Consider the following 13,706-nt stretch of genomic DNA (forward strand, 5'->3'; position numbering starts at 1 on the left):
TTTCGAGTGCTTTCCTCATCATCCTGGAGGCACACCTGGGAGGAGTGTGGATGAACCACCAGGCCCTCAGTCAGTCTTCCCAAGTAGCATCTCTTACAACCTGCCTTTTGTCAAGCGTGGGCTGCACAGACTGACACTACAGCTCTGAGAACATCAAGAGCAATCCTTTTATAAGCATCAAGGCAGCTGAGCAGGACAGAAAGCCTCTTTATCTCTGCAAAGAGGTGGACCAAAGGTAGGGTCAAGGCCAGGACACAGGTCTCACTCAGGAGACTAAACTGAGTCTGTTCCAGCCGACAAACAGGCCATCGAGGCCCCAAAGTTCTTGTCTATGACACGCAGACACAGTCATTTCAGCCTGGATATCTTCCAAAGCAGATGTATAGGCACTGGCCTCAGTCACAGAGGAATCTCAATTAAGCACCCACAAGGGGCTTGACTCTTAAGTCACACAACCTTTTGGTGCCCCCTCCAAGGAAAAGAGTGGTCAAATGTCCCCCAAATGAGTCAGTTCTTTTATCAGGCTCTTAACTGTAAGTCAATTAAATGTTAGGGAATGCCTACCAAAAATGATGACTTTGGTTTTGGAACTATCAATCTTTTTTTTTTTGACAGTAATTAACATAATTATGCCAGTTGTCTGTTAAGCCATCTCCCAGTTCACAATAATAAAATTATGTCATCAGGTAGCTCATCTAAAAGACAGCGTACAGTAATGTGCAAGGCACTCTGGGAAATGTAAAAATGAAAAAGATGTGTCTTTCAAAAGCACATGATCTAGTAAGGGGCCAGAGAGAGCACTAGAGAAAGAAATTCGTATTCTCATGTTCATCTTTGCAGCACCTGGTGAGGTATCTGGTAGAGAATCGCATTCAATAAATATCTGTCTCAATACATTTGCTATTTACCTTTAAGATTTTTACTTGTATACAATTTTACTTGTATACAAACACCAAACAGTCAAATATAATGTAGTCAAATAATACTTCTGGGTATCATTTAATGCACTTACAAAGAAGGATTTACAAAAAATCTTACACCATTGTGAAGTAAAAAGAAATCATTTTAATATACATATTTTCACTCAGTTAATTCAACATGATTTCTACTAGGCATGCATACCCATTTAGCTTGATTTGCTTCATAGTCATTTATTTTTCAAAATGCAGCAACCCTCCCAATGAGATAGTTGAGTTGTACTCTTTATTCTTAAAGAGTACAATGTACCTTGCCCTCAAAGAGTTTTATCAACTTTAACATTTTCAAAGAGCCCTAGGAGGCTGCTCAATATGGTGGGTTTTCACTGAAACTTCTTATTTGGAAGACGGCAGAACAGACTAGGATCTTCCCAAGTCTACGGGTTGCTTGTATTCATGTCACAGCTCAGGTGGGTAAGAGGTAGAGACTGAATAATAAGTAGATCGCCTCCAAATGCAGCTGGGTGAGAAAGCTTCATTTTTAGAAAGGAAACCAAATCATGAAAACCTTCGTAATGGTGTGATTTGTTTCAGGGTTCTTTTGATACTTAAGAAGGGAATTAATCCTGGTGCACACTACTCTTCTTTACAGCCTTCTAGAGTTTTCTTCTCCAGCCATCGTTCTTTAGCCAGGTGATTTATTGTACTTGCTACAGAAATGAAAGCATGAAGACTCTGTCTACTTTCATAATCAGAGGTGGTGATAGCCTTTTCATTTCCTGCCAAATGGATCCGACCACACTTTTAACCCTATAGAAAGAAACACGAATAAAAACAGGATTCGTTTTTAAATTTCCTACCACTTCCCTCAACCCCAAACAACTAAGATGACATCAGAATGAAGTTGTGCAATTTCCATGTAGTTGGAGTTAGTGCGGGCAAGTTGCCGGAACCCCGGAACAGGACGGCTGGGAAGCCGTGGCAGCTGACAAGAGACTTTTAAATGGCTCAGAAATTGCCCCACATCAGGGAGATATGTATCTGGCCTAGTTAAAAAATAAATGAATAAAAAAAAGACCGCTGCCACAGATTACAAGAGTTTTGGCTAATAAGCTAGAAACCTCTCATTCTCAGCCAACTTGGATCGTCTCAAAGTAACTAACCATTCAGCCATACAGGGAATTTGTGAGCTTCTGTATAAAGCAGAATCCCGCATCGATTAAAATAGCTCATAAGTAAACAGTATTTTCCCATGACGGTGGTGTTTAAATAGGTGCTTGGTAAATATGTCTGCAAAACATCTACTTATGCTTGATAGTTAATTGCACACTTGCTACACACTTATGCCCACTTATCAAATGCAGAAGAGAAATGTGTAAACTTGCAAAAACTCTTCTGGAGTAACATATTAAGAGGAAGTCTTGGGGTGGCAACCTCTAAAACGGCAACTGCTGGGAAATAACGGCACAGTTACAATCCAGCCTTGAAGCAAAGATTTCTCCTGCTGCAAAGCACCACTCCCAACGACAACACACTAGTACACGTGAGACTTTGTTGTGATTTTTACGTTTACCTGGTGGCTGCACGTCTTCTTGGACAATACCAGCTCGATTTATGGTTTGTTCCTTCTCTGAGAAACACAACAGAAAAATTACTCATTAGAGAGGGGACTGTGGGGCAGGGCAGTGGAAATCTTTTTATCTACGTGGAACAATGACACGGGACAATCAGGAAACAATATATCTGAGTGCTATTAAATTCAGAGCTTCCATTGCCCAAAGCTTTTAGGTTACATAAGTTAGATCCTATCAAGCAAAAAGACTGGATATTTTCAGTGAAAGAAAGAAAGCCGTACTTCAGAAGAAAAGCTTCTAATGAACATCTTTTCCCAGTGATCTCAGCAGTTTGGAAAGGCAACAAAAACAACAGCAAAAGAACAATTTTGAAAGAACTGGTGGGTGTGATATGAGGAGAGCAAGGCTGCTGAACTGCAGGAACAAGTACGATTCAGGAGAAAACGATGCAGTTTAGGTGTCTAAAATGTACTCCACTGAGGGCCTAGACCCAGAGCTAAATATGCTATGTTTTTCGTAGGAAATAGAGCAGAAAATTAATCTTTGGGTGGGTGGCTTTGGTTTGGATAATTGAAGCTTCCCTAATTGACTGCAGGTGCTACGCCAATTAGTAAGCACGTTTTAGCGTCAGCAGCTTAGCCAGTCTCTTTGGAGATGTCCCACAGGCGAAGGCCAAGAGAAACTGGGCATTTTATGTCTGTGGGCTTCAAGCCCTCACACATCTTTCTAAGTGGTGTCGAATAAACCTAAGGCCTGTGAAAACAAAGACTTATTATTTTAAGTATCTTGATACACAAATGGTGGCTTTTCAGCAGAAAGACTTGCAGCCAAAGGATGTTTACTCCTATATTATAGTAATTAAGTGTTGTAATCAAACCTTTCTTTTAATCAGGCTGACGGTGTTTCTTTAAATCCACGTTTAGCTCTTATTTAATATTAGGCAGTTTTCTTTATTCTCATAAAGATACACAAGCATAAAGGTATAGGAAACAGGGCTTTTCCAAATCAAATATTCACTGAACTTGCTTCTCCGGTGATGTGACGGAAAGTCAATCCTAAGTGACCTGTCTGAGAGTTTTATCAATGCTAAGTTTTGCTTTGGCAAATAAAACACCGGGCAGCAGGGATTATCTGAATCTTGACATCCAATTCTAAGCAAGACAGAGGAGACACAGCATGAGGAAGCTGCTTATACAGAAGGGTCTGGTGGCTCCACTGGGCCTCTCTGAAAAGTAGCAGGTAAACAACAACCAAGACCCTGTGGACCAAGAGATGCCAAAAGAGTGGGTGACAATGGGACCTCTGAGGCGTCAGACTTCCTAAAATAACACAAAAGGCAATCTCATTTCCTAAGAAGTTAAATTCCTGTAGGAGTGAGCCCTACCATGCTGTCACCATGTAAGTCTCCAAGTACGGATCTGTCTCAAACATGCTCTTGGAAAATGCCAACTAGTAAAAGACTACACTGTCATCGATCGTGCCAGGAACAAAAACAGATATCATTTTTCACAGCTAAAAGGTCCGTTCTCCAGTATCATGGAAGAAGGAAGAGATGAATTTTTAACACATGCTTGATTGCCAGAAAGCATTCTAGATGTCCAGGTTTGAGAGAATCAGACAACCTGGTGAACGGAACACATTCTCCAAGAGGCAGGTCCTGCAAAGCCAAAGAAGCTGGCAGGCTGCCAAGCATCAGAGGACGTTGACTTCTGGTGGCAAAGGAATGCCTAATTTGTGTTCTCACCTCTTACAATGAAATGGAGAAACAAGTGAAGAGAAAAGAATCCCTGTCTTCACACTTCCTTGCTAATTGCTAATGAGGTTGGAGAGAGGCTGAGGATTTATTTTAAATAGACCATAATCTCTTTATAATCCTTGTCCTTATGCAACCCCCTCTTTTTTGGCTTGGATGGGCAATTTAAACCCATTTGCAGAAGGAGTTCCTACCAAGTGATAACCGGTATTAGCGTCCTATCTACATCCCCTGGTTCTTTAATCCATTAATGTTTTATAAATACTCTAAGGCCAAAGCAGTCTTATATAAATTCATGATATGACACAAAGACACTTTATTTGTGAATGCGAGATACGCTAAAGGGAAAACAAACTGGTCCCTTGGGACTTAGCGAGCACATCTTGATGAGGTTGACAGTAGGTTTCTGTTTTGCTATCATTAGAGAAACAGCAAATGTCTCTCAACCTCTGGAAAAAAGGGCAACACAGAAGTCAGGGGTTTAACTATGTGGGCAAATCAGGATAAGCTAATTACTGACCTTTTAGTAGTGAGCATGCTTCTATCAGGAGTGAAATGATAGAAACGCAAATATGCAGCATGGGGCCTGGAGCTTTGCGATGCCCGTTAGAAGTTCCCTCTCCAGTGTCTCAGCAAGCCCGACTCTGCCCCCTGGTGCTAAGGCAGTGAGCTGATTTGCAGTTTTAATTGAGGATCCTTAGCTCTACTCAAAGGGCCAAGGCAGATTATTTAAAACTTAGTAATACATGCAGACGGGCTCATTTTTGTATGGTAGCAAAAGAAGCTACCTCGTAATGTTTAAGTCTTTGAACAGGAAACCTATCCTTATATTAAATGTCCATACTGTGAAATCTGTGTGACTTGCTACTTTATTTAACATTCACAGCAAATTGATACAGCGTGCTCTAACTGCCAGCCCCCTCAGTGGTCTTGTTACTGACTAGTTGAGGGTGCTCTTGGGGAGGACCAGCAGATAAAAACCTAAAAGCAGGTGCAGAATCTGACCTCGGAGTGGGGGGCCTACACAGTGAAACCATCACCTCGGGAACACCCCTCCATCTCCTCCTGCCAATGAACAGTTAAAATAAAAGCAACTCACCACCTGAGGTAATTGGACAAATGTCAACATTTGAATATGGACTGTATGTTACATAATAACATTGTGTCAATATTAAATTTCCTGGATTGGATAATTGTGATTATGTAAGAGAATGTCCTTGTGCTCAGAAAATACATGCTGAAGTGTTTAGGCATCAAAGCTCACAAGGTCTTCAACTCACTCTCAAATGGTTCAGCAAAATAGTAGTAACGATTATATATGGAATGTAATTATATATGAACATATGCGTGTCCATATGTATGTATGTATAGACGTGTAACATATACATAGCGAGAGAAAGCAAATGTGGCAAAATGTTAACAACTGGTAAATCTAGGTGAAGGACATAAAAGGATTCATTGTACTATTCTTAGATCTTCTCTGTCGGCTTGGATTTTTTTTTTTTAACAACAAAAATACACAACTGCAAAACAAGTATAAGGAAGTCCAAGAGCACTGTGACTATTCCATGATGATTAATTGAAAGTCTCTTTTAAAAATAGCAAAAATAAAATAAAATAATACTTTTCTAATGCTCCCACTTTGCTGCAGTCTGACTTCGGGGTGATCCAGAACTAGACGTGTGTATTGGGGGTGAGTGTGAGCCAGCGGCTGGGGGGACCAAAGGGCCATCGGAAGCGTGGACTCCTTCCAATACCATGAACACTTTAGTTTCTCACCAGGGTGTGTGGTAGAATCCAGGCAGCTTTGTAAGGGCTGTTAGAAAGTAAGACTTTAGTCTGCACATTTCATTTGACTCTAAGGTGAAAAGAATAAAAAGCATATTCTGAGCACTTGCCATATAATCGGGAAAATGCCTTTCCAAGGTAAGAGGCATTTCTGAGTCAAGTGATTTCTCGCAGGCCTGCTCTGACTCTGTACCACACGCTTGAGGTTGGGGGCGGAAGGGGATCGGGAGGAGAAGTGAGGTATCACAGCTCTCCCACGTAACCTTTGGCTTTACTGGCAGACACTCTCCCCTGTCCTAAAAGCAGGTGAAACAGGGCATCATTAAGCAGCAGACAAGGCTGGGGAGTTAGGGTCTAGTGTCTATCCAGGAATAAATGTGCTAGGTGACCTTGGACAAGTCACCTAAATGAGGGGACTGAATGAACACAAGATTTCTGGCAAAACCCTTTGTGCTTCTGCACATCTAACTAAAGTTAAACATGAACAGGATCACAGAAAATGATCTTATTCTGTCTCATTTCACAGGTCGCCCTGAAATGCTGTTATTTTTTAAAGCCACATTCAGGATCACTGTCTGGTTCCAGGATGCAGAGACAAAAGGCAGACCAGCCTTCAAGTTATAGCGCCTGAATGTGCGCTATACGTATAGCTTCAAGTATGCTTCCCTGAATGTGGGCTCTTCCCACGCATCATGCTGTGCCAATAGGCTGAAAGCTAATCAGCAACGTCTGGCTTCCCTCCAGAAGCACAGCAGAACCATCCCCACACTTCTGGTGTGGGAATGACAACTGCCAATGCCAACTGCCATCTCCCCAGTGCTCATTTCACTACTCAGGTATCACGTGTGGAACTGACCTTGTATTCCCCCTAATACTCGGTGAAGTCTGGCTGAGTTAGTGAAAGAGCTAGAGATCACACTGAATGTCAAAATGAAATTCAACACAGCAGTCTGTGATAATGGCCTGTCTGCTTTTAAATCGTAGAAGATCTCCCTGGCTTTATTTTACCTAAGCAGCCTTGTGCCTCTTTCCTACTGCCTTGAGGCTTATTCCAGCAGGGGCCCTAGAGCCTACCTGTCCCCATACCCAGGCCGGCCAGCATCAGTCAGGCTGGCCCAGATGAAGGGTCAGCAGTGTCTTGACACTTGGGCCCTACATGGCCTGGGCTCCTTGCTAGCCTCTGGCTCCCCTTCTCAAGGACTGGGTGTCTGCCCGGCCTTTCCAAGGACTGTGGGCTTCTCCTCGGTCTGCCCAGAATTCTGGGGACCATAAATGTATGAAGGACGCTCAGAAGAGAAACAGCCAACAAGAGAGGCTAAGGAGTGGATGAAAGGCAGGAGCAAAAGGGCAAAGCCAGGAGTACTGGCGGAGGGGCAGTCACGAAGCCCAGGGAAGAGAGTGTCTCAAGGAGGGAGAGTCTGGCTGGGGCTTGTGCCTCTCACGCATAGTCACCTGACCTCCTGCGTCACAAAGAGAACAGAAGCCACAACAAACAGGAAGCATCTACAACCTCCCAACATCACAGCTACATCTAGAGGTACCCACACCTGCCTTTCTCCTCAGTTGCTGGAAGAGGTGTCCTGCCTTTGGTCCAAGTCTCCCTCCTCCATCTGATCTCAAGATCCCATGCCACCTCCCACTCTATGGACTGTCTTCTCTCTCCAGCAGTCTTCTTTGTCCAGAGGCTCTCTTGGCTCTCCCGCTGCTCCCAGCCAAAACGAAAACACAACAGCCCCCTTGACCAGCTGCAAAATAATTCGTCATTCTCCTCTCCATACAGACCAACATCTTTAAACAGTCAACCCAATATACTATTTACTCTTCAATCCACTGCTATCTGATTTCTGCCATCAAACCATTGAAAGCACTTCTAACAAAACAACCAATGAGCTTTACCTTCTTTTTGCTAAATCCAATGGATATTCTCACTTTTTTTCTTCCTTACCGTCTTCAAGCAGCCTAGCCCTGCTGACCACCCCCTTTTCATGAAGAGCTATCTTCTTGGGGCTTGAGACTGCAGCCTCTTCTGGTTTTAATCCTCGCGCTCTGGCCACTCCTTTGAGGACCCTTCCTCCTCTGACCACTGGCTCTTCAGACCCTCAAATGCTAGTGTTCACCTGCATTCTGCCCTGGACCAGCTTGTCTTTTTCAATCTCTGAATGCTGCCTGGGAGCCCCACCTACTACAATGACTCTGCTTCCCATCCAATGCCAGTGACGCGCCAGCTCCAGCTCCAGTTCAGATCCTGTGGTTCAGCTCCCATCGCCTACAGGAAATCTCCAGAAGCATATCCAGGTACCTGAAACTCAATACACCCCAAACCGAACTAGCATGTCCTCTCGTCCCCCAAACAGACTTCCTGTATTTCGTAATGTCTAGCACCATATCTCCTCAGCTGCTGGACCCAGAAAGCTGGGTGTCAATCTTTCCTCTGCCTCCCTCAGCCCTGAGCTAATCAGTCACAAATCCCTGTAGAGGATTTATTTCTTAAATCTGGCTCCAGAATTCAGTCCTTCTCCCCAGTCCCATAACCACCACCACTCTGGTTAAGGCTACAGTCACCTCTCCCTGAGGTCACAGGAAGCACAGCCTTCCCGTACCTGGCCGTCTTACCTCCAACCTTGACCCTCCCAGCCCCTCCATCACACACAGTCAGAGATTCCTGGAAAGAGTGAATCTGATCACCTTGCACTCCAGATTCAAATTCTTCAATGCTTTTCCACCGGCTGGACTCTGAGGACAGCAGAGGGTTACTGAAGTATTTTGACTAAGCGAGTGAGAGGATCGAATTCAAAGAGCAAACAGCGACAGCCACAATGGAAGACCTGGAGTTCTATACATTCTCTGACACACAAGAATGGATGTTCCCAGTTACAAATTCTCACCAAAGAAACACAAAGATGTATTTCAGAATGAAGAAAACTGAAACTAGAAAGGTGTGAGATGAAAGAAGGATCAGTGAGTAAAGAATGAGGGTAAAGAGAAACAATCAGTGACTGTATAAAACACGGATGGTACTAAGTCATCTGGGGAGTAATAAACACAAGGCAGGACGGGTGGGGCATCTGGGACAGGAGCTAAGGCATTCTAAGGTCTTTGTATATTTCATAGGAGGTAAAGATATTGACTAACTTTAAACTGTCACCACAAAAGAAAAAGAGAATGTAACACTTTCAACCTAGTAGAGGGTAAGAGAATTAAATAAAGCAGCCTTGAAGGCAGAAAAGGAGAAAAAAGGGAAGTAGAGAAACAGAAGAATAAATAGAAAACATAAGATAGGAAAAATAAACGTAAATATATCAGTAAACATAAGTGAAAATGATCTCAATCCAACAGTTTAAAAAGATTATCAGATTGGATTTTTTAAAAATCCCAGTTTAGGGCTTCCTTGGTGGCGCAGTGGTTAAGAATCCACCTGCCAATGCAGGGGACACGGGTTCGAGCCCTGGTCCGGGAAGATCCCACATGCCGCGGAGCAACTAAGCCCATGCGTCACAACTACTGAGCCTGAGCTCTAGAGCCCGCGAGCCACAACTACTGAGCCCACGTGCCACAACTACTGAAGGCCGTGTGCCTAGAGCCCATGCTCCACAACAAGAGAAGCCACCGCAATGAGAAGCCCGTGCACCACAATGGAGAGTAGCCCCCGCTTGCCGCAACTAGAGAAAGCCCGCGCCCAGCAACAAAGACCCAACACAGCCAAAATTAAATAAATAAAATAAATAAATTTATTAAAAAAAATCCCACTTTAGGCTGGTTATAAGACTTAAGGACAAATAAAGGCTAAATATAAGAGGATGTCTACATCTATATCTCTCTATATATACATATAGATATACACACACACCAGGAAAACACTAACCAAAAGAAAGCTGGTAACTATGATAATATCAGATAAAACAGAGTTCGGAAGAAATATTAGGGGTAAAGAGGACTCATATAATAATAATCGAGCCCCCCCAGAATATTCTAGATTGTGTGCACAGAATAATATGGCCTCAAGATATCTAAGTCAGAATTAAGAATGATCTGGAACCATCATATACAGAACTCTGTACTCCCAAACAAGAGAATATACATCATTCCCAGCAAACAGTGAACATTTGCAAAAACTGACTTGTACCAAGTCACAAAGCAAATCTTGACCTATCAAAAAATCAAAATCATATAGTCTGAAATCTTTGACTACAAATGCAAAGAAGGTAGATCAGCAGCAACACACTAACCAGAAAGACCACAGTGGCTGCTGGGTAAAGAATGGGTGGTCCTGGGGACCAGTGAAGCAGGGAGACCAGCTCAGAGTGCAGGGAGTGGGTGGGGGACTAGGTACGTGTGAGGCAGTGACATGAGAGAAGAGCTCTGACCGTCTTGTCCGGTCACATACATCTGGCACCTAACACAGTGCCAGACACACAGTAATTGCTAAAATCCAGGTTTAAAAAAATGAAAAGGAAGCTAACTAAATGCTAGCTGAATGTGCTCAAATGAACCGAAGCTCCGTCCTCACAGAGGGTTCCCATGACCCGGTCACGAATGCCTCACCTGGGTCGGTCCACCTGCTTAAATCTCCTTGTCTCACTTCCCTGCCCTTGTGATTCCTAATTTTTAAAATGTTTTTATGGGAAGCCTAGTGTAAAAATATACTATGTGTTTCTACACCTGTTATCTCATTTAATTCACCCCAAAACATGTAAATTCAGTCCTGCAAATTCCACTGTTACAGATGAGGAAACAGGCCAGGCTCCGAGAGGTTGAGTAACACACCTTAAGGTCCTCCTCTAGTAAGGGATTTACACCCTCATCTGACTTACTTCTCTCACCCTCTTAGAGAGGCAGTATGGTGCCCTGGTGTCACGATTAAGGGCACTGGTGCAAATCCCAGATCCAGGACTCATCGGTTGTGGGTCCTTGTACAAGTTAACTGTTCCATACCTCAGTCTGTCCACATATAAAATGGGGATGATGATCACACAGCAGCTACAATGAAGGGTTGTTATGAGTACCAAATGGATTGATATATAAGAAGTACTTAGAAGAGTGTCAGACATATAATAAGCTTTCAATAAATATTAGCTATTTAGTATCATTACCTGTTTAAGGAATCAGTTATGACTCTCAGATAAGAGTGCTCAAATTAATTAAGACTGAACCAGAAAAGTGGGCAGGTGTTGACTGCCTTACAGTTAAAAATGCAGATATTGTAGCCACACACACTAAATGTTCACTTTAAAGGCCTAATCCGTCTGTCTCAAGGCGACTCAGACAACCATAGACTCCGGACTACCCCTATAAGACTGTTGTTGGGAGACAGCACAAACCCACACCCTGAGCATCTGACCCAGAGGAAGGTTTCTCAGCCTTGGCACCATTCGCATTTTGGGCCGAATAATTCTTTGTCAGGGGTGGCTGTCCTGTGCATGGCACAAAGTTTAGCAGCACCCCTGGCCTCTATGCACTAGATGTCAGTAGCACACACTAGCCCACCCTATGCCGTCCATTTTGTGACAAGCAAAAATGTCTCCAGATAGAACCAACTGTCCCTAGGGGGACAAAAACCATTCCCAGTTGAAAACCACCGCTCTAGTCTTCGTGACTGAAACTTCTCTAGTGGGATCCAAAGCAGACCCCCTTGTCCCAAGTTCAACTCTAGAGGCTGTCTTCAAACAGCGTGGGGCAAGGATGCAGTAAGGACGGATAATGCAGATAGATTATACAGGGCTTCACACAGCCCCATGTTCACCCTCACGCATGGTGCATGGAGACAGGCTGGGAGGCAGAATGCAGAGGCCATTTCAATCTTGGCTGATGAAAAGAAGCCACAAGGAAATCTGTGTACTTAAAACGCTCTAACTCAGAAACCAAATGTTGTAGCATCTGTAATGGGCAGAGCATTTACATGGAGCTTTCGCCTTCAAATCGCCAAGCTTTCAGCCTTCGCTAATATTGTCAAGGGGCACAGTTGGCCCTCTTCCATCTTCAAGACGGTTCAGGTTTCCTGGAGAACAAAATGAGCCTCTAATGCCTAATATTTTCTCTCTGACAGATGGTTTCAGACATATCAAAGTGCTAATCCTTGCTGAGGTATAGGTCTCAAGGAAGGAGAGCTTGGCTTTTAGAATGATAGGACTTGAATGATTAAGGAAGAAAATTACTCGCAGGATATTGACCATTGTCATGTGAGCAACCAGCTTAAAATGAAGACAGCAGAATCTGAAAAAATATTTGAGGAGAAAGGAGAGGAAAAACTCAAAAACCCAGGTTAACAGTTTAGGTTTGAAACATTTCCACTGAAAGACATCTTTGGGAGTGGAAATGAAGTACAATAAAAACACCTTCAAGCTCAGGATAATTAGGGTCCATCTCCCTCCCCTCAACATCATCATTCCCAGCTTCAGTGTCTGGAAGGTCTGGAAACAGAGGCGGGAGTAGGAATACTTGTCTTGCCACTTACTAGCTGTGTGTTCTGGGGCATGTTGAACAACCTCGCTGAGCCTCAGTTTCCCCATCTGTAAAACAGATAATAATACCTACCTCAAAGTGAGGTTGTGTAAATTAAATGGTCCAATGTGTGCCTAATGAGATACATTAAAAGACTTCGGTGAATGTGAGTATGAACTACTTTTTAGTGTCGACCTACTATGTGCAGATTGCTTTCATTACCACCTTTGAGTCTCACCAGAGGCTAGATGATTTTATTATACAAACAGATAACTACTAAAGGGGTTGCTGAGATTCTGAGAGATTGAGTCATTTGTCCACTGTCACAAAATTGCACACAGCGAGATTCGAACCCGGGTCTCCCTGACCGGCGAACAAAGCCCTGACCATGGCCCCACGTGGGGAAGGGAGGGGAGTTACTGAGGCCAGGCCACCGCGTGGGGTCAGAGGTCACTCTCAGTTACTGGGCCCAGGCCACCGCGTGGGGTCAGAGGTCACTCACGGTATTCGTCCAGCCGCATTAGAGGCCGGAAGTAGATGGGGTAGAAGGCGGCGCCGATCAGGGAGATGAAGCCGCCGAAAATGAGCGCGGTGCGCAGGTTCGCGGTCATGGCTCCAGCCGGTGACCGCCCTGACCCGCCGAGCAGCCCTCACTCTCGGAATCCCGGATCCCGCCGGCGGTATCGTGACCCCACTCGGAAGAGGAGGAGTTGCTTTCGCTTCCGGGCCTTGGGGGCGGGGCTAGGAGGCGGGCCGGGGCCGGGGGTGGGGTGGGGTTGGGGCAGGGGTGGGGCCAAAGGCGGGGCCTAGGACTGGGTGGAGCTAGGGAGGGGCGGGGTCAGGGACCCGGCGCACCGCCTCCCGGGCTCTCCCTGGCAGCTCGTAGCGCTGGGCGATCGCGATCCGCGGCTAGAGTCTGGAGCTTTAATTGATTCCCTGTTCTGCCCCCGACCCCCCCAGCCTGGTTTTTCTTTCAGCCGCTCCACCCACCTATCTTCTGACCTCGTTTACCACTCCCTCCTTTACAAACCACGTTTTTTCGTTCTTCCCCCATTGATTTGATTTTTGTGACTATACCAGGAGGTGGATGCTCTCTATGGCTCGTTGATTTAATCCTTGTATTTTTTACAGGTGAGGGAATCCTGGCTTGGCTGCGCGGATTTGGACAAGTCACTTGGCCTAAAGGGCGGTTTGAGGGGATTAGAGACAAAGGTGCAAATCGCCTGGCCCAGGATG

At 44.5% G+C, this 13,706-nt stretch overlaps 1 protein-coding gene across 1 annotated transcript; it reads right to left on the reverse strand.

Moving 5' to 3' along the window:
• Positions 1 to 966: 966 nt before the first annotated feature.
• On the reverse strand, positions 967 to 13,185 carry SMIM20 (small integral membrane protein 20). Its single transcript, XM_082653617.1, has 3 exons — positions 12,973 to 13,185; positions 2,491 to 2,547; positions 967 to 1,727 (listed from the first exon to the last, which is right to left on the reverse strand). The coding sequence occupies exons 1-3, from the start codon at positions 13,079 to 13,081 to the stop codon at positions 1,690 to 1,692; spliced, it is 204 nt and encodes a 67-aa protein (XP_082509743.1). The 5' UTR covers positions 13,082 to 13,185; the 3' UTR covers positions 967 to 1,689.
• Positions 13,186 to 13,706: the final 521 nt, after the last annotated feature.

Source organism: Grampus griseus (assembly GCF_964374135.1).
Source record: "Grampus griseus genome assembly, chromosome: 4".
Taxonomy (NCBI): Eukaryota; Metazoa; Chordata; class Mammalia; order Artiodactyla; family Delphinidae; genus Grampus; species Grampus griseus.